At 43.2% G+C, this 23,235-nt stretch overlaps 1 protein-coding gene across 2 annotated transcripts; it reads left to right on the top strand.

The window, feature by feature from the left end:
- The first annotated feature begins 1,740 nt into the window (after positions 1–1,740).
- Positions 1,741–12,803, top strand: LOC147962294 (3beta-hydroxysteroid-dehydrogenase/decarboxylase-like). 2 transcript variants are annotated; one of them, XM_087536698.1, is made up of 8 exons: positions 1,741–2,288; positions 5,594–5,683; positions 5,767–5,900; positions 6,105–6,263; positions 7,622–7,744; positions 7,819–7,898; positions 8,365–8,572; positions 12,673–12,803. In XM_087536698.1, the coding sequence occupies exons 1-7, from the start codon at positions 2,039–2,041 to the stop codon at positions 8,462–8,464; spliced, it is 936 nt and encodes a 311-aa protein (XP_087392824.1). In that variant the 5' UTR covers positions 1,741–2,038; the 3' UTR covers positions 8,465–8,572; positions 12,673–12,803. The 2 variants fall into 2 exon arrangements, with proteins under 2 accessions (XP_087392824.1, XP_087392823.1); XM_087536697.1 differs by lacking the exon at positions 12,673–12,803 and adding an exon at positions 8,654–9,182 and having other exon boundaries at positions 1,745–2,288.
- Positions 12,804–23,235: the final 10,432 nt, after the last annotated feature.

Below are 23,235 nucleotides of genomic sequence, written 5' to 3'. Positions count from 1 at the left end.
GAGACTAATTGTATGTATATGCTATGATTACATTTGTATGTGTATGATATGCTAAAGATTATTGTATAAAGCCTATTCAAATACAAAACAAATATGCAGGAAAAAACTAATAAATAAACTAGTAGTAGCGAGGGGGGAAATTTAGCAGTAGCGCCGCATTGTCAGTAGCGCGTCCCAGCAAATAGCGCTACAGATAATATCAATAGCGCCCTTTCCCAAAGAGCGCTACAGCTATTCATGTATAGCAGTAGCGTGGGACAACAAACGCTACTGCTATACGTTAGCTGTAGTGCCTTATTAGTAGCGCCGGTACCCGCGCTACTGAGAGGCCCAAAACCCTCGCTGCTGCTAGGCTTTTCCCTACTAGTGCAAGTATCTATTGAAACATACAAATAAGAATAGTTTTCCTTTCAGAAAGAAGATAAGAACAAGAGGCTCATCACGGTGGTGCCGGTGATGAGATCGGCGCGGGTGATCGACGGTGGTGAAGACGGGGGCGGGGCGTGACGGACCGCTAAACCTAGACAAATATTGAGGAAAATGGAGTTTGGAGGTCGAGCTTGGAGAGGAGAAAGCTTAAGTAGTGTGGCTCGGGCATTCCACCGAAACCTTGTGTGCATAGGAGGTGAGCTAGAGCACCACCAAGCCCTCTCCCCCTCGGCAAGAAAAAACAGAGCAGTGTGCTCTGCTCTTGCGCGAGGGGGAACATATAGGCACCACCATTGGATCCGGTTGGTGGCATGAACCGGGACTAAAGGGGGGCCTTTGGTCCCGGTTCATGCCTCCAACCGGGGCCAATGGTGGTGGGCCAGGAGCCAGGACCATTGGTCCTGGTTCGTCTCACAAACCGGGACCAAAAGGTCTAGACGAACCGGGACCAATGGCCCACGTGGCCCGGCCGGCCCCCTGGGCTCATGAACCGGGTCCAATGCACCCATTGGTCCCGGTTCTAGACTGAACCGAGACTAATGGGCTTACCCGGCCTGAACCTTTGCCTCCTTTTCTACTAGTGCATTTATGGTCAACCGTAGTTGCCGTAACTAGTTGTCACATATGCACACCTGTAGTTGCCATCTATCACCGTGTGAGCGTCATGTGGACGAAGAGCTGTTTCGCCCACACGTTCGGGGAAGCGTTGCTGTGTCCGTTCGGGCGAGGAGGGCCCGCACGTGTGGCACTAAATGATAATGCCTACACAGCACTGGGTGCTTACATGACTCTCCACCCAGATGGCAACTGCTTCAAAAATTATGCAAGTGGATCGAACGACATCGAGTGCATGTGGGCATGTTGATAACTGTCGCACGTGTGGGCATTATTATTTTGATTATTTTTAAGATGGGTCAATAATTATCTAACTCTAATTATAGGTACCTTGCCACACGCAGGAAACCAACAGAGACGACATAAAGATCACCCGCCACTCAACCTAACAGGAACAAATCTCCTACCGACAGCTGTTTAATTGATCACCAAGGAAAATTAATACCGGCCTGCACCCATCAATCCGCCCATGACTTGTCCTGCAGCTCATCAGGACACACCGAAAATATTAATTATTGCATTTATATACTTTGTCGGGCATATAAGCAGCCCATGTGCTTATTATTACTCTCTTTGTACAAAATATATTTAGGTACAGAGGGAGTACTATTTTGTGCGGCGCACCATGCATGGCTGCCTCAAATCCGATCGACCTACCATTAATTAATTTTCCTATAGTATATTTGGTATTTTACAAGAAATTAAGTCACTAATACAGCAATGCAGAGTCAGATAGGTCTGCCATGACATTATGTTTTCCACCTAACGGCCAATCGGTCACTTACTCCTGCCGAGAAACACACGCTACTAATATGCCAGTCGTTTTAGCATTTCCTTCATCGTCGTCGGTCTCCTTGATCAGTCATAGTTTTCTTCAGGGCAACCCAAAGGATCGAGCGACTAAAATCGTACACATCCGTATATAGTACAGCTATCAAGCTAGCAGCTGGATTGTACTAATACGTACGTACAGTACTTGCTAGCACGCGCATGCATGGATCCTTCCCCGGTCGGCCAGGAAGCACGTCGGTTGTGCGCGGTGACCGGCGGCCGGGGATTCATGGCGAGGCACCTGGTCGCGGCGCTGCTCCGCTCCGGAGATTGGCGCGTGCGGATCACCGACCTCGCCCCCAATGTCACCATGGAGCCCGACGAGGATGATGCGCTCCTTGGTGCCGCTCTCCGTGACGGCCGCGCCGCCTACATCTCTGTCGACGTCTGCCAATTGGCCCAGCTCACACAAGGTACTTCTATTATTCTTAGGAAAATAAAAGTACATAGTGCGCATGAGTGTCGTCCGGTGCGGCGGCATCCCAATGGAATTTTGATATAGAGAGAATCCATGCGTGCATGCATGAATCTTACACATCATACTAACATCATTGTACTAATTGCTTTTTTCAGTTTTTTAAAATGTTTTGTCTAACTAACCGTTAATCTGATTGGTGATCCGTTTTCACCTGTGAGCTCGTCTCGACGAACCGCTTCAAAACAAGATCTCATGTTGTCATGTTTTCTCAAAAAAAAAAATTGTCGCCTCTAGTTGCCAGAATATGTCAACATAGTTGCGAATGCTAATTGTGAACAGTTGCTGCAATAATTAAGTGTTGTTACCGGATAATAGGTATGTATGTTTTTAGATGTTGTAACGTTTATGAAAGGTATAGAGTGTTTGGTAAAAAAGAGGTATAGAGTGAATTTCTAAGTGTTAACAATAGGACAAAATAGGCATTAAGCCACAGAAATACCATCGACCAAGTTTTCTACTAGTATCTATTGAAGCTCACCAATATGACAATCAAGTTAATTTAATCTGACAATTGAGTGTATCATAATCTAACAACTAAGTGATAGTAATCAGGCAACTATCTTCGGAAAAAAGTTGCCAAAACATATTGACAGGAGATCTAGTTTTTAAGATCTCGTCGTGAGAAAACTAACGGTGAAAGTGGATCATCAATTGACTTCACGGTTTGAGAGATAAAACTTTTTAAAAATTTAAATTTAGAAGAATATCTATTGATGTCATGTGTTTTGCATGCATACATGCATGCATGAGAGAGAGAGGAGGGAAGCCGCCGCATGGGAAATCCTACATGTTGGTGCCGCTACGATAGTCAAGTCTATTATTCTTTTATAAGACATTTTTTAGGGTAGGTAGGTACTCCTATTATTTTGTCCGAAAGTATTCCTTCTTTAGTTTTTTTAACTTCAACTAAACATTTTGTGAGTTCATGGCTTCCAAACACAATTGAGTTCCAATAATATTTTTGCCCCCATACAAAAAATTAGCAAATGTACACACGGTATTTCATCAGTATTTTTCTTGGACTTCATCATGTATCATGTACGCCGGTAGTTTCTTTCTTTTTCTTTGGCCTTTGCATCATTGCGACAATTCTTATCTATACCTAATATTAAAGGATGGTGCCTTTCTCTGATTTCCGGTCTGTCCGCCTACCCTAAGTTGCCTATAAAGTTGAAATAAATTATTCACCATGCCACCCATAAGTACAAAAGAAACTCTTTGTTAATTGTTTCTTTTATTTTTTTCGCCAATCATTGAAACTACCCTTAATATTGAAGTAAATTACCACCCCATCACCCGTAAGTAAAAAAAAATTATTCGTTAATTTTTTCTTTGAATTTTTCATCTCTCATCAAAACTGCTTCTAAATTTGATGTAAATTACCCACCTCGCCACCGTAAAAGTGAAAAAAATGAGTGTTCCTCCGAACTATTGGTACGCCATAGGGCCCTTCTATTTTCATCCATCATGAGACTGACTTTTTCTTTTCCTTCTCATACACGCATCAATGATGTACTCAAAAAGATGCACGCATCAAGGATCAAGTCCAACATTGAACCATTGTGAGCATGTTAATGCATGTCTTACGTCAACATTCGAGCCGGTTGATGCACAAATATTCAAATAAGTGTATATACATGTAGTGTGAATATTCGAACTTAATTTGAAGACCACGGTTTTATTGTCCCATTGCAACTCACGGCCCTTTTTGCTAGGTAATTATTAAGCAGAGTTAAGACCAAAGACAACCACTGACAAACATTTACAGGATACGAATAGTAAACACATATAATGGAGTCTACTTCTTCCACAACAACGCATTCAAGAAGGGATCAACGACCCAGTGTTATCGTCATCACGTTGGACCAGAGACATGTTGTACATGGATTTTCATCCTAAATACCAAGATCAGTTAGTGAAGACCAATACAACATCAAGTAAATAACGGTTTCATCAAGATAACACTACAAGTTCTTTGCTTCTGAGCCCTACCAATAAAGGCGTGAAAATCGTTCTTACCACTCCACACCACCGCAAGTCACACTGCAGCATCCACACAGTCGGAGCCGGTGCCCCGATGCTGAAGCCGGTGGGGAACCGCCGGCATGCCCCATGCCCATCAGCGCCAGACTCTGCCGATGGCGCCTTGAGCCTCCTTGTGTAATGGTCGGTGCCCTCGCACCAGGTGATAATCCCCTTTGTGCCGTCAGTGAGTGTGACATGCGACCACCACCGCCGTGCCTGCAAATGCATTGACGGGCCTGTAGATGCGCTATTTGCACCCCTTGATCATTGAGGACGGGCCCTCCCGACCAGTGGAGGCCGCCGCCGCCATGACTATCCGCTTCTCCGTCGTGGATGATATTGTGTGTTGTGTCGTCGATGCAAACGTGAACACCATGAGATGCTCCCGGATTAATTCCCAGTGGTCCAGTGCACCAATCCATCCACCCGGGCAGCCCCAATGGTGAAAAACTAGATCACAAGTTAACTGTTGTGAAGTATCGTGAGGAGGGCCCCTTTTATATCAGCAGCCAAGGCCACCCCGTGGCGATGAGGTAGAGCTCATGGACAGCGACTGCGCCATCACTGCTCCCCATGGTGTGCTTCCAAACTACTCAAGGCTCTGCTCACTTGACTATGCTTGTGGAGCGCGAATGGCAGCGAGTCTCCAGGCGGCCCGACACACGTAACTCTGAACGCTCCTGTACCTGCTGAGGAGAGAGGTCGACGAGGCCTCCGGTTGCTCACGGGCTGCCTGCAGCCGCGACCGCCGGACCTTTCCAGCCCTGCAGCATCTCATGGGGAGGCGCACGCGCACCCTGCAGGCCATCCGCCGACCGCAGCCGCCATGGTAGAAGGGTGAGTCGTAGATGTGAAATCACCTCCCCGTGAAAAATAGATATGGAGGTTTCTTCGGGCGTGCGATCTCTTCACGTCGATAGCTTTCTACATTTATAACAAGTTAGTTATGTTTTAAAAAGAGAAGCAAAAAAGAAATAAAAATAGCTAAGAAATGCTATGAACAGATGTGAATCTATCAATTCCTTGTTTAGGTAGCGGAGGAAATGATTAAATGTGATCTATGTCATGTGGTCTTCTCCACCCTAGGACAAAGAGTCTATCCAGCGGGATACACAATCTTGATTCCTTATTCTATCTCTGTTCTTGACTAGAAGAATATTTTGCTTAAGCTCTGACCACAAGAGTTATAGTATATTCGTGTCTTGTGCACTGCAGCTCTGGAAGGGGTTGATACTGTTTTCCAAACTGCTACCGCGGATCAGATCAAGAACAACTTCCAACTCCATTACAAGGTCAACGTCGAGGGTACGCCAGTTTAATTAATCTTTTGAACATCAGGCAGCTGGTAGATTCAAGTTAATTCATGTTTCCTGTTATCTCGAGCACAGGGACAAAGAATGTCATCAAGGCTTGTAACACATGCAAGGTTAAGACACTCATATACACTAGTTCCAGTGCAGTTGTATTCGATGGAGTTCATGGCCTCTTTGGTGCAGATGAATCAACACCATATCCAGATAAGGTTGCCCCACATAATTGAATAAATCAATTTAATTTAGTTGATTGCTTCTCACTCCCTCCACTATTGCATCTTTAACTAGTGTTATAGTTTATATCACTAATTCTAGTTTTTAATTAGCTTCTCAATAGCATATTTTCCTTCATTCTTCTCTTTATACAAATGGCATAGTACGTATGGCTAACCTTGCGGTTTTCTTGTTATCAGTTTCCTGATGCATACACACAAACCAAGGCAGAAGCCAAAAAACTGGTGATGAGAGCCAATGGAATAGATGAGCTTCTCACTTGTTGTATACGTCCTGGCCCCATCTTTGGCCCTGGTGACACAATAGTGCCAACTTTAGTTTCTTACGGAGGAATGATGGTAAGTACATCTATATTGCACATAACATGATAAAATCACCAAAACATAGTTCTAAACTAAATATTTTCAGTAATCTAGGTTTTCTACCTCTCTTAATATATAGAAAGTTAATTTGGAAAAGTTTGCAACATGCAATGCTTCCTCATGAATATGGTCGTAAAATCATCAACCTCGCACATTGAGGTAGGCTGTAGTAGAATCAGCACATACATCATGTTTTTTCCGACAACATGGAATGAAATTAGACTTATTTATATGAATAAAAAGGGGCAGGAAACATTACAAACTTGGGTTAATTCGAGGAAAACTGATTGAACTAAAACAACTAGCAACTTTCCATGCTAACTAGGCTCGGACCATAGCCAAATAAAAATTAGCTGGCCATCAAAATTGACAACCACACATACAAGCGGGGAAATATCAGGTGCTCTCGTCCTTGGAGTGCTCCCCATGCTCCAATTTGAAAACACCAATTTTAATTGTTTTAAAAATTCTAAAAAATATATGGATGTTCACAAGGAATATGACTACAACCCCCAAGACTTTCAGGTCCAAACTCAAAATGTACATTCAGATACAAAAAAGGACAAATTCAGATGTGAATAGTGTCAAATGTTGTTTTTGTCTTTTTATGACACTATTCAGGCTAGATTTCATATTTTTGTTTCTGAATGTTCATTTAGAGTTTGGACCTGAGATCTTTAGAAGTTGTAGTTACATTTCTTTGGAACATTCATGTTTTTTTAGAATTTTTTGAAATACTTAAAACTGTTTTATTTAAGTTGGAGCATTGGGAGTACCCCAAGAATGAGAGCACCTGATATTTCCTCACATACAAACTTAGACACACCCCATTCCGTCCTGCTAGTGCTACCAAACGTAGTCATCTTCACCCATTGCAGGAAAACCCCTGAGGATGCACCTCTATGCCCGCTGCAGTGGAACAAGCCATGATTACCAACCCATGGATACTTGGTGGTGAAGACATATCTCAAGGGGTGGTGGATCTGGGCCTCACGACTACTAAACCTATTAGGGATTTTTGGCAATGTCACTAGAATGGGTGCAACAACGGAGGGTGCCTCCATTATAGGATACACACTTGTCATGTGATGTTTTTTTCATTTAAAAACACAAATATATTTTTTCATTTAAAGACTCTCTTTCTCTCTCTCTCACTCACTCACTCTCTCTCACTCACTCATCACTCTCTCTCTCTCTCTCTCTCACACACACACACACACGTACACACATGAATATTACCTAAATTCATATAGTTTTACAAAAGAGAACTTTATATACAACTGGATTTATTGTACTCTAGTTTGAAGCACATGACCTATTATTTATTGTTGCAGATCATTGTTGGTGATGGCAAGAATTTTGATGATTTTGTATATGTTGAGAATGTGGTGCATGCTCATATATGTGCCGAGAAAACCCTTTCTACCAAAGACGGTGCAAAGAGAAGTGGAGGCAAAGTATGTACATTTATTGCCGAGCAGGAAAAATGTGATTCACCTTAATATTCCCCTGACATATTTAATTTTTACAGACCTACTTTATAACTAATATGGAGCCAGTGAATATGTGGGACTTTATTTACATGGTTTTGGAAGAACTTGGATACAAAAGGTGATATTTCCTATTCCCTTGTACTGTATCAATTCCATAGTTCACATTTTTAACCTCTTTTATCAACAATATATCTAAGTTACTTAAACATGCACAATATTATGCTTCGATGAAACAAAATAAAGTGATTGTCCTATGCCACCAACATCACATGTTCCTACATTTGCACGCACAAACGACTTCTGTATTTATTCAAAACAACTGAGACTTAAGGACATATTATATGTTGTGGATTGGTTGTAGAACATAGTACATGTATACAGCTACATGTAAATGTGGGCTTGCATTTTGTAGAGTAAATAGTCACATTTCTTCATTGTTACCTATAATTATAGTGTATATGTATTAAGCTATCAGGCAACATAATGTTACATTACCAAGATATATTTTTGTTAGGACAATGGTTTATTTGTTCTAATAGGAGTAATAGTTGTTCATATAACTAACTAATGGAACTATTTTGCAGCCGTTTCAGATTAAGAATACCTTTATGTCTTCTGGAGCCGATAACATTTGTGGTAGACTGGAGCTATAATAATATATTCTCGCACTATGGAATGCGTTAGCACAGCATGCTAACATCCACAAGAATTAAGTATGTGACCCTCAATAGAACATTCAAGTGCAACAATGCTGTTGAACAACTTGGTTACAAAGCAATAGTGTCACTCAAGGTTGTTACTTTAAATTTTCTTAGTTCAATTTCTATACTTAGTATTTTTTTAGCTAATACCTTTTATGACCTTCGGTGTTAGGAGGGAGTAAACATGACTACCGATTTCTACAAGCGCTTAAGGGCGCGAGATATGCACATTTCTATTTGAGAAGGGAGAGGGTGCACAATTCAACAAACGCCAACCCCTGCACCCAACAATATCTAGATGTATATCCTTCTATCTGAAATCGAAGTGTGTTTGCGATATTAGACCATAATAAGATTCACAATTTATGGTACCTATCACTATGAATTGCAGATGAAGGAAAATATATATACATGTAAAAGTTGAAATTGATTAATTTGTTGTGTGGTCAATCCTACCACTCATGAAGCCTTTTTTGACTAGAAACTATTAAAGGCGATCTTGGTGTGAAGTCAAGTTTGAAAACATGATTAGGATCTTGTGAGTCATAAAAATCGGAAGCATGTTCAACATAAACAAGTTCACATTTATATCCATTCGATATGTGTAATGTGGTATTTATGATGTGTAACACAGTGAAGCGAGATCCTAGAAGCCTATTGTCTAGCTACGATTGTTTATATCAAAATAAAGTTCAAACTTTGATCCGGTGTGAAGCCTTGGGCAATAAGTCAAGCTTTATTTTGCACCACATCTCGTACCTCCTTGTTTTGAAGACTCACTTTGTGCCAATGATTGCGTGCTTGGCAAGTTGGCATCATGTCTTTCTGCCAAGATCGACACTTGGTTTTGGTGAATTGTATGACTGACGACTGAGCATGGCATAGAAATATAAAATCAACGCCCCCTTTTTTGTTATGAATATTGGAAGAAAAAATAAAACCATCATTCATACATACATACATACATACATACATACATACATACATACATACATACATACATACATACATACATACATAAGTGTCCAGTACCACATGTGTCTAGAGAAGAAGACGATGTCTACCTGATGGTGGGCTAACACCAATGGAATGTCTTCAGTTGCCAATGTCGCCCCGACGTTAAACGTCTGTGACAACATGCAACCCTAAGAAGATATCCAATGTGCAAACACATCCTAACTTATCACCTAGTAGGGTGGGGGACTCTTTAACTCTCACACTAATGTGGGTTGATTTACCTATGACACTAGTCTACCATATTTGAGTTTGATCTTCTGAGATTTTGTCACGTAAAGCATGGGGGACCGCCGGAATGTAATGACCCGTAGTTTAGAAGCGAGTGGGGACTTTTTCGCGATTGTGCACTACATGCATGCATACAAAAATTGAGGTAAATTTCAATTTTTTTAACTTACGAGAACTTGAAACGAATAGTAAATTTGCGCATGAACCTTGCTCAATTTTCAAATTTTAGATCACAACTCAAATAACATGAAACATAGGGATCATATTCCAAATGTACAATTCAATATGAATTGGAAATTGACATAAACAAATCAATAAATGGTGAATAATTATTAACAACACAATAATAGGGAGTAAATATATTTTCCATTTCCATTTCGTTTCATTTCGTTTTATTTTTTCAAATTGGCAACTATTTTCTAAATTTGCTAACATATTTCAAAATGTGCGGACTTTTTTCCGATTCATGAAATTATCAGATACGTGAATATTTTTTTCAAATTCACGAACTTTATTGAACTCATGAACCTTTTAGAAATTCATCCACTTTTTCAAATCTACAAAGATTTTTTCAAATTTGTGAACATTTCTTTACATGAACTTGTTTTATTTCACCATTTTTTTTTCAAAAACATTGTTGGCCTGTTTTATAGACAGCAAAAACCAAGGAAAAACATGGAACTAATGCGGATCGCGTAGTGAATCATCTAATCAGTAATGTCAAAGAGTGGGTGCCGAGGTCGACAGCCTCCATCAGTGCCCTGCATGCCCCTAAGCACTTGACCATGAAACAAATACATAATATTGCACGGAGGTTGGGTGACAACATTTTAGCAAACCTGGCGAGAATATGACATGTGTAAGGCCGGTGGAATTCGTCTTGATCGGGGTACTTCCTCGTGCGCTGCCATATGTTTCGTTGAGCATTCTAGAGCATGAGATTGCATGGAACATGAAATTGGAGAGAGCATCAAGTGTTCAGGACGAGGGGACTAGTTGACGCAACTCGCAAAAAGGGATTTGGTTTTTTATAATTTAAAAGTAGGATTAGGTGAAGCATGAAAATGTTAATTCGTTAATTAATTGGGCCTACAAGCATACGTGGAGTCCACCAATTGGGCCTGCACAATATAATGTGCGGTGACCCTTGCACCCGAGCAGAACCCTGTGTATATAGGAGGCGGGAGGAACTAACGAAGGAGCGCCCCTTCAGGAGCCTCCCCAATGGTCAATTAGGATGGGCTGAGAGCGCGTCACTTGGCGCGTTCCAAGCCACGATCACGAGTCGCATTCGGGACGCTTCCTTTGTATTTTGTTTTGTTTTTATTTTTCGCACGCGTTTTCGGCTTTTTAGATGTTTTTTTAGCTTTTTAGATGGTTTTTTTAGCTTTTTGGATTTTCGATTTTTGATCGGTCTTCCTTAGCTTTTGAAAAAGAACTTCAACAAATGAAAAAAATACTGTTTTTTTTTGCTTTCGCGAGAGGCACAGAAACGGAAAAATGCATTTTTTTTCTTTTTACTTCGGCGAGAGGCACAACCGTGCCTCTTGGAAAACGAAAAAAACATGTTTTCTTTTTTTTTTCCTTCGCGAGAGGCATGAATTTGCTTCCGCAAGAGGCGCGGGTGCCTCTCGTAAACGAAAAAAGTTGTGTTTCTTTTTTTTTTCCGTGATAGGCGCGGGTTTGCTTTCCGCACCTATTGGAAACTGGAAAAAATTGTGTTTTTTTTTCTTCCATGAGAGGCACGGATTTGCTTTCGCGAACCGTGCCTCTCGGAAACTGATTTTTCTTTCAAAAGAGGTGCGGGTTTACTTGTCATGGAGGCATATATTTGCTTCTGCAAGAAGCACAGTCGTGTCTTTTTGGAAAGGAAAAAAATACATGCCCCCGGTTTGGTTTTTGTCCAATTTTTTTTGGGAAAATATTCGTAGTTTTGAAGATCTCGACGCGAGGAATCCAACGATGAAGACGGTTCGAGATTTGGACGCACGGTTTAAATGATAAAACATTTTGAATAAACGGAGAGGAATGTACGGAAGTATATAGAAATAGTTTAGAGTGTAGATTCACTTATTTTGCTTCATATCCCTCCCTAATAATAATAAAGCACACGGATTGACTCTATGGGTTCACCGTTATAATACGCTTTCTTCATGTGAATTTATGTTTTCGGTTTAAATTTAAAACTATAAGCGAGGTAGTACTATTTTACCTGTGTATCTATATCTATCCGCTGTGGACAAGATTTTCGTCCGTCGTTACTATGGGCCAACTTTGCGGGCCCATCTACTGTATGAAACAACGCAAAAAATAATTGGCAGTAAGCAAGATCGAAATCGCGGCCTCTGCACCAAACCTAATATGAGCGACCAGTTGAGCTAGGATTTGTTTTTGTTTTAACATAGGGTTCCCTAATGTTGAATTAGTACCACCTCGACTTCTTATATCAAACCACACCAGTTAATATACGTCTAAAACTTGCACATACCCAGAAGCTGGCTGCCAGATGATTCCTATGAGAGAACGGACGTGCACGGATTGTTGCTATGGCCGGAAGAAATTAAGGAATAAGGGACTACACAATACGGATGAAAAAGAAAAGAGTTAGGCCTACAGATACGGCAAGACACCTCAAGGAAAAAAGATCAGATTGATGAGAAAGGAAAAGAGAGAGATTGGGATCGGGATGACGAACGACACGGATTCAGGCTTAATTAGCGCATAAACAACTGACGAGCTGCAGCCCGCGGCGGCCGCTGTAGCGCTTGCCCTAGGCACAATAAAATACACTGTCGACCACGACGGCCCAGCTCAGGGATCCCAATGCCGAACTGTTCGCGCAGCTCAAGTAGGATTAGACAATATATATTGGACTAATATACACACACACAGGTTAGCATCAAAAATATGAATTCTAATCTCAATGAAGTGGTTGTTCTCGAGCAGAAAGAAGATGATATGCTTAAGGTCCTGAAGGTGGACATGCTGGAGGTGGTGTTGTATGGAGGAACAATTGCATCTAGGTAAATTTATTACTTCCCAAAAAGTGTTGTGTGTAGGACATTTTTATTGTTTGATGTCAGTGTGAGATGCTTCATCACTATGTATCTATGGTCCGATCTTCAACGCCGTACTGAAGTCGGATGACAAATACTGTGTGTATATCAGTGCTCTAATTTCAATATCATTTTTTTTGTTTCCTAAATTGCATCCAGAAAACACCTGACACTCTATCAACACGTCCACCGACATTGGTTGACTCATTCATGCTTATTTCAAATTTTGTTTATGGATACCGCACTACAAAATATATTATTTGAAAAAAGGATATAGTAAATGAATGTAGTTTAGTTTATTAAAATAGCTTGATTAATTATGACAATTGTAATATTCTACCAACATAATTGTAATACTAGGAGCATTACAGGTCAATGAACTATAAGTTGTGGGGAAGGGAGACTCGCGAAGCGATGTGACCGAAATTTGACTAAAATATATATTTTTCGGCCCAAAGGTTTCGGTACTTTCCATCCCAGGCGAAAATGGCCAAAATTTAGCTGAAATCTGTTTTTTAATCAAAAATCAAAACACAGCTCCCGTTGCAACGCACGGGCTTTTGTGCTAGTGTAATTTATATTAGGATCTCTAAAAAGACTTATATTTAGATTACACTTTGTTTAACCTAAATGTTTAAAATCTAACGTCAGAATTTTAGCGTTTGCCAGCGAGCGTTTAAATTTGTCATACGAAAACAGATAAATTTGCGATGCTGGTCTGTAAGAGTTGTCATGTTTGCGAGGGAAAATAGCCTTGTAGTGCAAAATTTGTAAGAAAATTTGCGAGGCTGAAGCGATTAATTGCCACGTGCTTCATCCGGAACCAATGTCAGATTCTTAATAAAAAAATCTGACATCAGATGTAACTGAGAGATTATTTTTCAGTGCAACAGGGTAAAAAAGTGCAAGGTGCATTTTTTTTGAACATAAGTACAGACACAAGCGTTCATATACACGCGCATACGTTCACCCCTATGAAGGCACACACGCATACCCTACCCCTATAAGCACCTTCGAAAGATTGAGCCGGTAAATCATCTTGAGATTTACGAAGTCACCGTAGACGCCTCGTCGTCGACGGAAACATCTCCTCCTATTGAATGCACATCGCCGAAAATCCTGAAATAAATTCAAAAATAAATATGAACACCAGAATTTAAATCCTGATGGGCTGGGATACCACAGTCCCTCTAATCATCCAACCATAGATTGGTTCAGAAGGTACACTTTTCCTCACGGGTATATTTGCATGCTACAGAATCGACGACGTAGAGACGCTTTGAATAGTTGTTGGACGGACGAAGCACCTGCACGCGGCCGTGTATCCCACCCATGCATAGTGTGTAATCCCAACACGGCTCCGATACAAACAACATACATACACGGCCCGACGGTGGTACGTGTCTACGTGAGCCCGGAAACTTTTTTTTTGACTAGAAATAGGGGATCTTTATTGCATAATAGAAATTCTGTTACAATCAGCCATAAAGCTTGCAACTATAATGGATGGAGCAGACTCCAACCAACAATCAAAAACTATTAAAGCAGTAGCATGTTTAGCACATAAGTCAGCCCCAACATTGGCTTCCCTATTGACGTGCCGAACCGAAAAAGAAGCAAACTACATGGCTCTTCCCTTGATTTCATCGAAGATAGGCGTCACAACCGACCTGGGGTTGTAATGCGAGTTTCAGAGATTCACGACCTCTAGGCAATCAACCTCCATTACCACATGCGAGTAGCACCTCAATTGTGCAAATATAACACCTTCTCGCATGGCCAAAACTTCAGCAATGAAGGGATCCGTGACACCGGGTAAAGGTTTACTCCAAGCACCCATGAAGGAGAGGTGAGAGTGTGCCACCCCCCCTCCCCCTGCACCTCCAGTTCGAGCTTGGCTGTCGATCGCCCCGTCCGTGTTGATCTTGATCCAGCCAGGAGCTGGTGGAATCCACCCCTGGCTAGAACGCAATTGGCGATGGTCCTTCGGGAGCTCCAAAAGAGCTAGATCATCTCGGGCCCATTTAACCGCCTGCATTGGGTTCTACCCTTCCTCATCATGTGTCCATTTGTTCCGTGAGGTCCAAATAGAGTACATAATAGTAATAATTTTGCATCTCTCTGAATCTGAGAACATAGTATCCACCACTAGGTCCCTTGCCCATGTGTGCGGGTGTAGCCTTGGAAGTTTGATCCCAAGGACTTCTTTTGCTGCTGTCCAGAAGGCCTTAGCATGAGAACAAAGGACCAAGGCATGCATCAAATCCTCATTCATAGCTTTGCAAAGATCACAGAGCCATGTGGTACGGATATGACGATAGTGCAAGGTAGCATAATCTGGAAGGATGCCCCTGAGCGCCCTCCACCAGAAAACCCGAACTCTAGGTATGACCTTGAGTTTCCAAAGAGCGGTCCACAACTGTTTTTCTGACGATGAAGTTTCCATTACCGTCCCATCCTCTAGAGCACGCAGCTCGTCTCGAGTCACCAGAGCACGGTAAGCTGATTTCACAGTGTATTCGCCGGACTTTTCAAGAGCCCATGCTAGGACATCTTCTCCACCATTGAGCCGAATTGGGATATTTAATATTGCCTTGGCATCAGGTGCAAGAAACTTTCGCCTCACTACCTGAACATCCCAAGTTCCAGACTGGTGATCGATAAGTTCAGAGACCCGCTCAATATGATCAGTCCCTTGCCGTCCTGTAGGCTTGAGATAGGTGGTGGTAGGAATCCAAGTGTCATTCCAAACTGAAATTGACTCTCCATTGCCTACCCTTTTGATTAGGCCTGTTTGCAATGCTGTACGCCCGGCTATAATCGCCTTCCATGTTGCGGAGGCAGAAGCTGGAGCATGAGCCTGCATAAAATCTCCATTAGGAAAATATTTTCCTTTGAGAACTCGCGAACAGAGGGTATCCGGATGGGTTAGGAGCCGCCAGCCATGCTTCCCGAGAAGCGCTAGATTAAACTTCTCAAACTCCCGAAAGCCCATCCCGCCCTGTATTTTTGGTGTGGACAGCTTCTCCCAAGATATCCAATGCAGCGAACGCCTGTCGATGGAGCTACTCCACCAGAATTTTGCCATGGATGATGTGAGCTGTTTGCAGACCTTCTTTGTTAACTTGAAACAACTCATACTGTGGGTGGGAATGGCCTGTGTAACAAATTTAAGAAGTACCTCCCTCCCAGCACACGCTAGGTAGCGTTCTGCCCATCCATGCATACTACTAGGGCTTCTTTCTCCGATATGTTCGAAAGAGCCACTAGTGATGCGCCCCACCGCTGTCGGTAGGCCCAAATAACGTTCCGTGAAGGCTTCAAGATAAATGCCCAGCTCCTGTTTCAAATCCTCACGGACGGGTGCAGGTGTATTCGGACTGAAGTAGATTGAGCTTTTTTCTTTATTCACAGCTTGTCCCGAGCAGTCCGAATAGATCCAAAGAATGTCATTCAATCTGCGTGCACTCTGCAAGTGAGCACCAAGAAAAATAAGACTGTCATCTGCAAACAGCAGGTGGTTCACCCAGGGTGAGTTCACACTCACACGTATTCCACGATCGATTTAACTTACTTCTCGAGCATTTGAGTCATGTCTGCATAGTCCTGGGGATCTTTTCGTCTTGAGTCTAAGACGGTTACTAGTCCCTGCTCAAGCTTAATCTCTAGGAGAATATAGTGGTAACTGCACACGCATGCATAACTCATCAATTACATTACTATAACCTTGACTAATATATAAGGGAACCTGAATACGCACAAGACAGTAACACTCACTTGAACTTGTAAGGAAATAGTATTATATCTTTGTTTTCATTTATTACCAACGATCGTAGCAAGTTGGCCGCGGTATCTGTGGCATGAAATTTAACCTGAGTTGCATCTATGAGATATGTGTTAATGAACCCAATATCACCGACTTGTCTTTTCTTCAATTCGGCGATCTTCAATCTGCATAATATATTGAGGATGATTATAAATACATGCAATGAAAGAGCTGAGCTATATAGAGAGACTTAATGATAGAAGTAGTACTACTTATAGACAGTAGCAGGCGACCGTTGTTTTATCGAGGGCCAATTGATTGAAAAACTGAAAGAACTCCTCAAATGGAACAAGCAACAGTTCAATTACAATGAGGTCATGCTCCTTTTTAACTTTCACATACAAAGTACTCCTCCCCTCAGAGTCTCTGCAGATTTTCAAGTACCAATCATGCAATCTTCGCATCATCGTTGATAGAGATCTTTCATCTTTGACGAGAGGCTTCCCGTACTCGTATCTTTGTATCTGCACCTCCATGAAATCATAATGTACATCGTCGGGCAGGTAATCGCCAAGATTGCTATAACCGGGCACCATCCTTGGATCATTAGCGACGTTGTCGCTAGGCACCTTGAGCGGGGGGCACGATTGCTTCGCTTGTTCGCCGAGCTGGGCAATTTGTTTCCCAGCTCATCGTTCTTTCAGCCTTTGATCACTGACAGTACTTCCCGACCGCTCCGCTTCGGCAAATTCCTTTCCAATAATGCGCTCATAGTTTCCTTTTGGCGGAGACTTGGGTGGTTTTGTCAGGGCAGCCAGAGTGCGCTTCGCTTTCATCGGATCTACCTTCTCCTCCGGAGGTGGATGTTTCTTTGCTTTCACCCCTTCAAAGTAATTCCTCACTTCTTCTCGTGCGATCTCGGCGTTCTCCTCCGGGGTCCTCTCGTATGGTAACTTCTCTGGAGTCTTCAGAGAAGGACCAAATCTGTATTTCCTCCCGCCTCTGGCTGTACTGCTAGACGCCGGCAGAGCAGACGGAGCGGTTGTCTTCTTTACTTGCTTACGAGGCGGAGGAGAAGGACTACGACGCGCCAGAGCAGCCGGGACGGCGGTAGGTATCTTCCGCCCTTGCTGGCGAGGCGGAGAAGGAGGAGGCTGGCTGCTCGGGCGCGTCGGCGCAAGCGGAGAAGGAGGCGGAGTGCCGCCATGCGCTGGAGAAGGAGCCGGTCGAGTGCCCTGATTGTCACTCGTCGGAGGAGGAGGCGGTGGAGGAGTCGGAGTGCCCTGACTCGCCGGAGGAGGAGGCGGTGGAGGAGGTGGAGTGCCCTGACTTGCCGGAGGAGGAGGAGGAGGCGGAGGTGTCCAGTTCGGAAGGTTGATGAGCTCCTTTCGCCATAGGCATGGAGTCTTCAGAGCAGACCCCGCCTAGTCTCCCCTTCACCGGTAGGGTGGTCAAGCTGGAGGTCCTCAAATCCCTCCGTTATTTCATCCACCATCACCCTAGCATATCCTTCTGGAATCGGCCGGCAGTGAAAAGTTGCGCCGGGTTCAGTACGATAAACAGAGCCAACAGCCGCTTTGACCTTCAAATTCATCCATTGCGTCATAAGGTGGCAATTTTGAGACTCCGTGATAGCATCCACGGGATAACTGGCAGGAGCCGTCAAGGCATGCTCCGGCTGAAGCAGCTCGGTGGAAGCCACGCTGCTTCTCCGCTGAGATGGCGGGGTAGCTTCGGGGGAAGCTTCGGCAATACGTTTGCTGCGATTTGCTTCTCGTTCCTCTATCGCTTGTACCCTTGCTTCTCCTCTTTTTTTCTTCTTCTTCTCTTCTTCTCTTTTTTTTCTTCTTCTTCTCTTCTTCTCTTTTTTTTCTTCTTCTTCCTCTTTATTTTATTGGAAACGAGGGTCGTCGAGGGTCAGGGTCGCCGAACGGTAGAGGAAACCCTAAATAGCAAGTATCGTGGGTGTGAGATACATGTGGCCGTCGGAGTCGGACACTACATCCATGTCCCACAAGTGACGTGGGCGTCGAAGCCCGCGCCACTTGTGGGACGTGGATGTAGTGTCCGACACCGACAGTACATGTATCTCACACCGACGATACGTTCTATTAAGGGTTTCTCCTCTACCGCTCGGCGACCCTCGATGACCCTCGTTCCCGATAAAATAAAGAGGAAGAAGAAGAAAAAAAAGAGAAGAAGAGATCTTCTCTTCTTCTCTTTTTTTTCTTCTTCTTCCTCTTTATTTTATCGGAAACGAGGGTCGTCGAGGGTCAGGGTCGCCGAACGGTAGAGGAAACGCTAAATAGCAAGTATCGTGGGTGTGAGATACATGTGGCCGTCGGTGTCGAACACTACATCCACGTCCCACAAGTGACGTGGGCGTCGAAGCCCGCGCCACTTGTGGGACGTGGATGTAGTGTCCGACACCGATGGTACATGTATCTCACACTGACGATACTTTCTATTTAGGGTTTCTCCTCTACCGCTCGGCGACCCTCGACGACCCTCGTTCCCGATAAAATAAAGAGGAAGAAGAAGAAAAAAAAGAGGAGAAGAAAGAATAGAGGAGAAGAACTCCTCTATTCTTTCTTCTCCTTTTTTTTTCTTCTTCCTCTTCTTTTTTTATCCTCTTCTTCCTCTCATGTTTGACGACCCTCAACCCCTCGGCGACCCTAGACCCCCTCTCGACCCCCTCATGTCGAAGTTATCGGGTAGGGGGTATATCGACAACGACATACCCGATACATACATACGTACATATCACATGCATCCATACATATATGAACAAAATTAATATCTACTAATTAACAACCTAAATAAAAAAAAACTAATACATATAGGAAGAAGAAGAAAAAAGAAGAGAAGAAAGAATAGAGGAGAAGACTTCATCTTCTTCCTCTCCACTTCTTCTCCCTCTTCTTCCCCTTCTTCCTCGCCTCTCTCATGAATGTCCGACGTTCTCGACCCCCCCCCACGTGTCGAAGAAAGAAAAGAAGAAAAAAAGAGGAGAAGAAGAAAGGAATAGAGGAGAAAAGAGAAAATAGAATATATATAGAGGAGAAAAGAGAAAATAGAATATATATATATATTCTATTTTTCTCTTCTTCTCCTCTATTCCTTTCTTCTTCTCCTCTTCTTTTTCTTCTTTTTTCTTCTTCTTATTTATTTCTCCTCGTCTTCCTCTCCCCTCTCGGCGACCCTAGACCCCCTCTCGACCCTCGACCCCTAGGCGACCGTCGACCCCTCTCTTTTTTTTCTTCCTCTTCTTTTTTATCCTCTTCTTCCTCTACCGCTCAGCGACCCTCGACGACCCTCGTTCCTGATAAAAAAAGAGGAAGAAGAAGAAAAAAAAGAGGAGAAGAAAAAATAGAGGAGAAGCTCCTCTATTCTTTCTTCTCCTCTTTTTTTTTCTTCTTTATCCTCTTCTTCCTCTCATGTTCGACGGCCCTCGACCCCGATAACATTTTTTTCCTCGATAACATTTTTTCTCCGAGAGAGTTTGTGTTCCCGAGTGAACCGGAGGGGGACATTGGTCATATCGGATTCGTCATATTTTCTACGAATGTTCTATATACATACATCCATCGATATCATTCCATACATACATAGACATGCATCTACATTATATATGAACAAAAAAATATCAAAATTCATCATACATACATCTACAGTATTATGCAAATTAAGGAGCAGGGAAGGAAGGAAGGGGGGAGGATGGGGCGGTAGCTACCTCTCCCGGAGGGATCGGGGAGGAGATGCAGGCGGCCGGCGTCGGGGGCGACGGCGACGAGGACGGGCTCGGGGTCGGCGAGGGCGAGGGCGACGGCGGGGCGCGCTCGGGGGCGGCGGACGGGCTCGGGGGCGGCGGACGGGCGGCCGGCGACGACGGCGAGGTAGGGCGCGCTCGGGGGCGGGGCAGGGGCAACGGCGGCGACGGCGAGGCGCAGAGGGTGCTCGGGGGCGGCGGATGGGCTCGGCAGCGCAGGGGGTGCTCGGGGGCGGCGGACAGGCGGCCGGCGACGACGGCGAGGCAGGGCGCGCTCGGGGCGGGGCAGGGGCAACGGCAGCGACGGCAAGGCGAGCAGAGGGGCAGCCTGGCGGCGTCGTCGGGGCGGGATCAAAGAAACTGAACCAAAATTTTCACAAGTGTGGCTTATATAGACGGAGCATTGGTCACGGTTCATGGCACAAACCGTGACCAATGCCCCCCTTTAGTCCCGGTTGGTGCCACCAACCAAGACCAAAGGCCTCTTTTCAGCAGGAAGCGGCAGCCTTTGGTCTCGGTTGGTGGCACCAACCGGGACTAAAGGGGGGCATTGGTCACGGTTGGTACCACAAACCGTGACCAATGCCCCCCTTTAGTCCCGGTTGGTGCCACCAACCGGGACCAAAGGCCTTGTGCGGCTGCGGCGTCGAAAGTTTAGTCCCACCTCGCTAGTTGAGAGGGGTGCGCAATGGTTTATAAGCCCCACTGCCGCACCCCTCTCGAGCTTCTCTCCATTGCAGGCTTACGGGCCTAATTGTCACTGCTATGCGTGTGGGCCTACTAGGCCTCCTGTGGGCCTGAATCCTGGCCCTTTGATGGGTTTCTAGTCGTATTCAGGCCGTGGTGGCCCAGTAGGTGGCATTTTTTTGTTTTTTTGTTGCTTTATTTATTTTATTTTCTTTTGTTTTTGCTTTATTTTTTAATTCTGTATGCTTTTAGTTTTAGAAAAATTGTAAACTTTTTTGTTAATGCCATTAGTTTTCAAATTTGAAAACACTTTTTTTGTTTTTTTGTTTTCTTTGTTGCTTTATTTATTTTATTTTGTTTCTACTTACAACAAATACTTATTATTGCTATTTTTTTCCAGTTTTTTTGTTTTGTTTTCTGCATTATTTATTTTCTTTTGTTTTTTGCTTTATTTTTTTATTCTTTTTGCTTTTAGTTTTAGAAAAATTATAAACTTTCTGTTAGTGCCATTTTATTTTGTGATTAACTTTACTATAAAAATAGTTTTTTTCCTGTTTTTTTGATTTGTTTTTTGCATTTTTTATTTTCTTTTGTTTTTTGCTTTAATTTTTAATTCTGTTTGGTTTTAGGTTAGCAAAATTATAAACTTTCTGTTTGTGCCATTAGTTTTAGAAAAATTATAAACTTTGTGTTAGTGCCATTAGTTTCAAATTTGAATAGTTAAAATTTGAATTCTTTGAAAATTGTTTGAATCACAAGTTTGTGATTAACTTACTAAAAATGAGAATAGATGCGCTTATAGAGAAAATTCAACCTAAATTCATAGTAAATTTCTATGAATTTCAGAGAAATTCACTATGAATTTAGGTTAAACTTTTCTCTATTAGGGCATCTATTTTCACTTTGAGAGGAGCTCAACAAGGCAGAGAGGGAAGGGCTTATAAACCAGTGTGAGCCCCCTTCAGTTGGCGAGGTGGGACTAAACTCTGCCCGCAACGAGGACCAACCCTTTAGTCCCGGTTTGTGGCACAAACCGGGACTAATGGTCATGGGCCAGGGGCGAGGAGCAAAATTATAAACTTTCTGTTAGTGCCATTAGTTTTAGATAGTTGAAAGTTGAAAGTTGGCATAGGCCAGGGACTAATTGTCATGGTATTACGAGGGCCGAACCATCAGACATGAAAGCATTTCAAATGAACTCTGAAAAAGTTGAAAGTTGGCATGGTATCATAATTTCACCCACATAGCATGTGCATGTACAAAACGGACAATGGTAGCATGTTCGTGTGTTACAAAGTTGGCATGTTATCATCGTAATAGTTGCGGGAGAAAGTCTTCACTTTTTCTTCGCTTGTGTCATTTGCTAATTGCGCCGTAACCATGGATAATCTTCATTGTTTATCAGGATGCTTGGGTCGGCCTTGACATTGAAGGGAGGAATTTCATGAAACTTTTCATAATATTCAGACATGTCTGTCTTGCCGTCCACTCCCAGGATGTCCCTTTTTCCTGAAAGAACTATGTGGCGCTTTGACTCATCGTATGATGTATTCGCTTCCTTATCTTTTCTTTTTCTCGGTTTGGTAGACATGTCCTTCACATAGATAACCTGTGCCACATCATTGGCTAGGACGAACGGTTTGTCAGTGTACCCAAGATTTTTCAGATCCACTATTGTCATTCCGTACTGTGGGTCTACCTGTACCCCGCTGCCTGACAGATTGACCCATTTGCACTTAAACAAAGGGACCTTAAAATCAGGTCCGTAGTCAAGTTCCCATATGTCCACTATGTAACCATAATATGTGTCCTTTCCGCTCTCGGTTGCTGCATCAAAGCGGACACTGCTGTTTTGGTTGGTGCTCTTTTGATCTTGGGCGATCATGTAAAATGTATTCCCATTTATCTCGTATCCTTTGTAAGTCAATATAGTCAAAGATGGTCCCCTGGACAACAAGTACAACTCATCACAAACAGTGTTGTCACCTCTGAGACGTGTTTCCAACCAACTGCTGAAAGTCCTGATGTGTTCACATGTAATCCAGTCGTCGCACTGCTCCGGGTGTTTGGAGCGCAGACTGTTCTTGTGTTCATCGACATACGGGGTCACCAAGGTAGAGTTCTTTAGAACTGTGTAGTGTTCTTGAGACCAAGAATATCCGTCCCTGCATATTATTGAGTCTCTTCCAAGAGTGCCTTTTCCAGTCAGTCTCCCCTCATACCGCGATTTA

The sequence above is a fragment of the Triticum urartu genome, chromosome 7A (assembly GCF_056163025.1).
Source record: "Triticum urartu cultivar PI428250 chromosome 7A, HENAU_Tu73, whole genome shotgun sequence".
In the NCBI taxonomy this organism is placed as follows: Eukaryota; Viridiplantae; Streptophyta; class Magnoliopsida; order Poales; family Poaceae; genus Triticum; species Triticum urartu.
The sequence above is the reverse complement of the archived record's forward strand: the minus strand, read 5'-3'. Positions and strand labels throughout refer to the sequence as shown.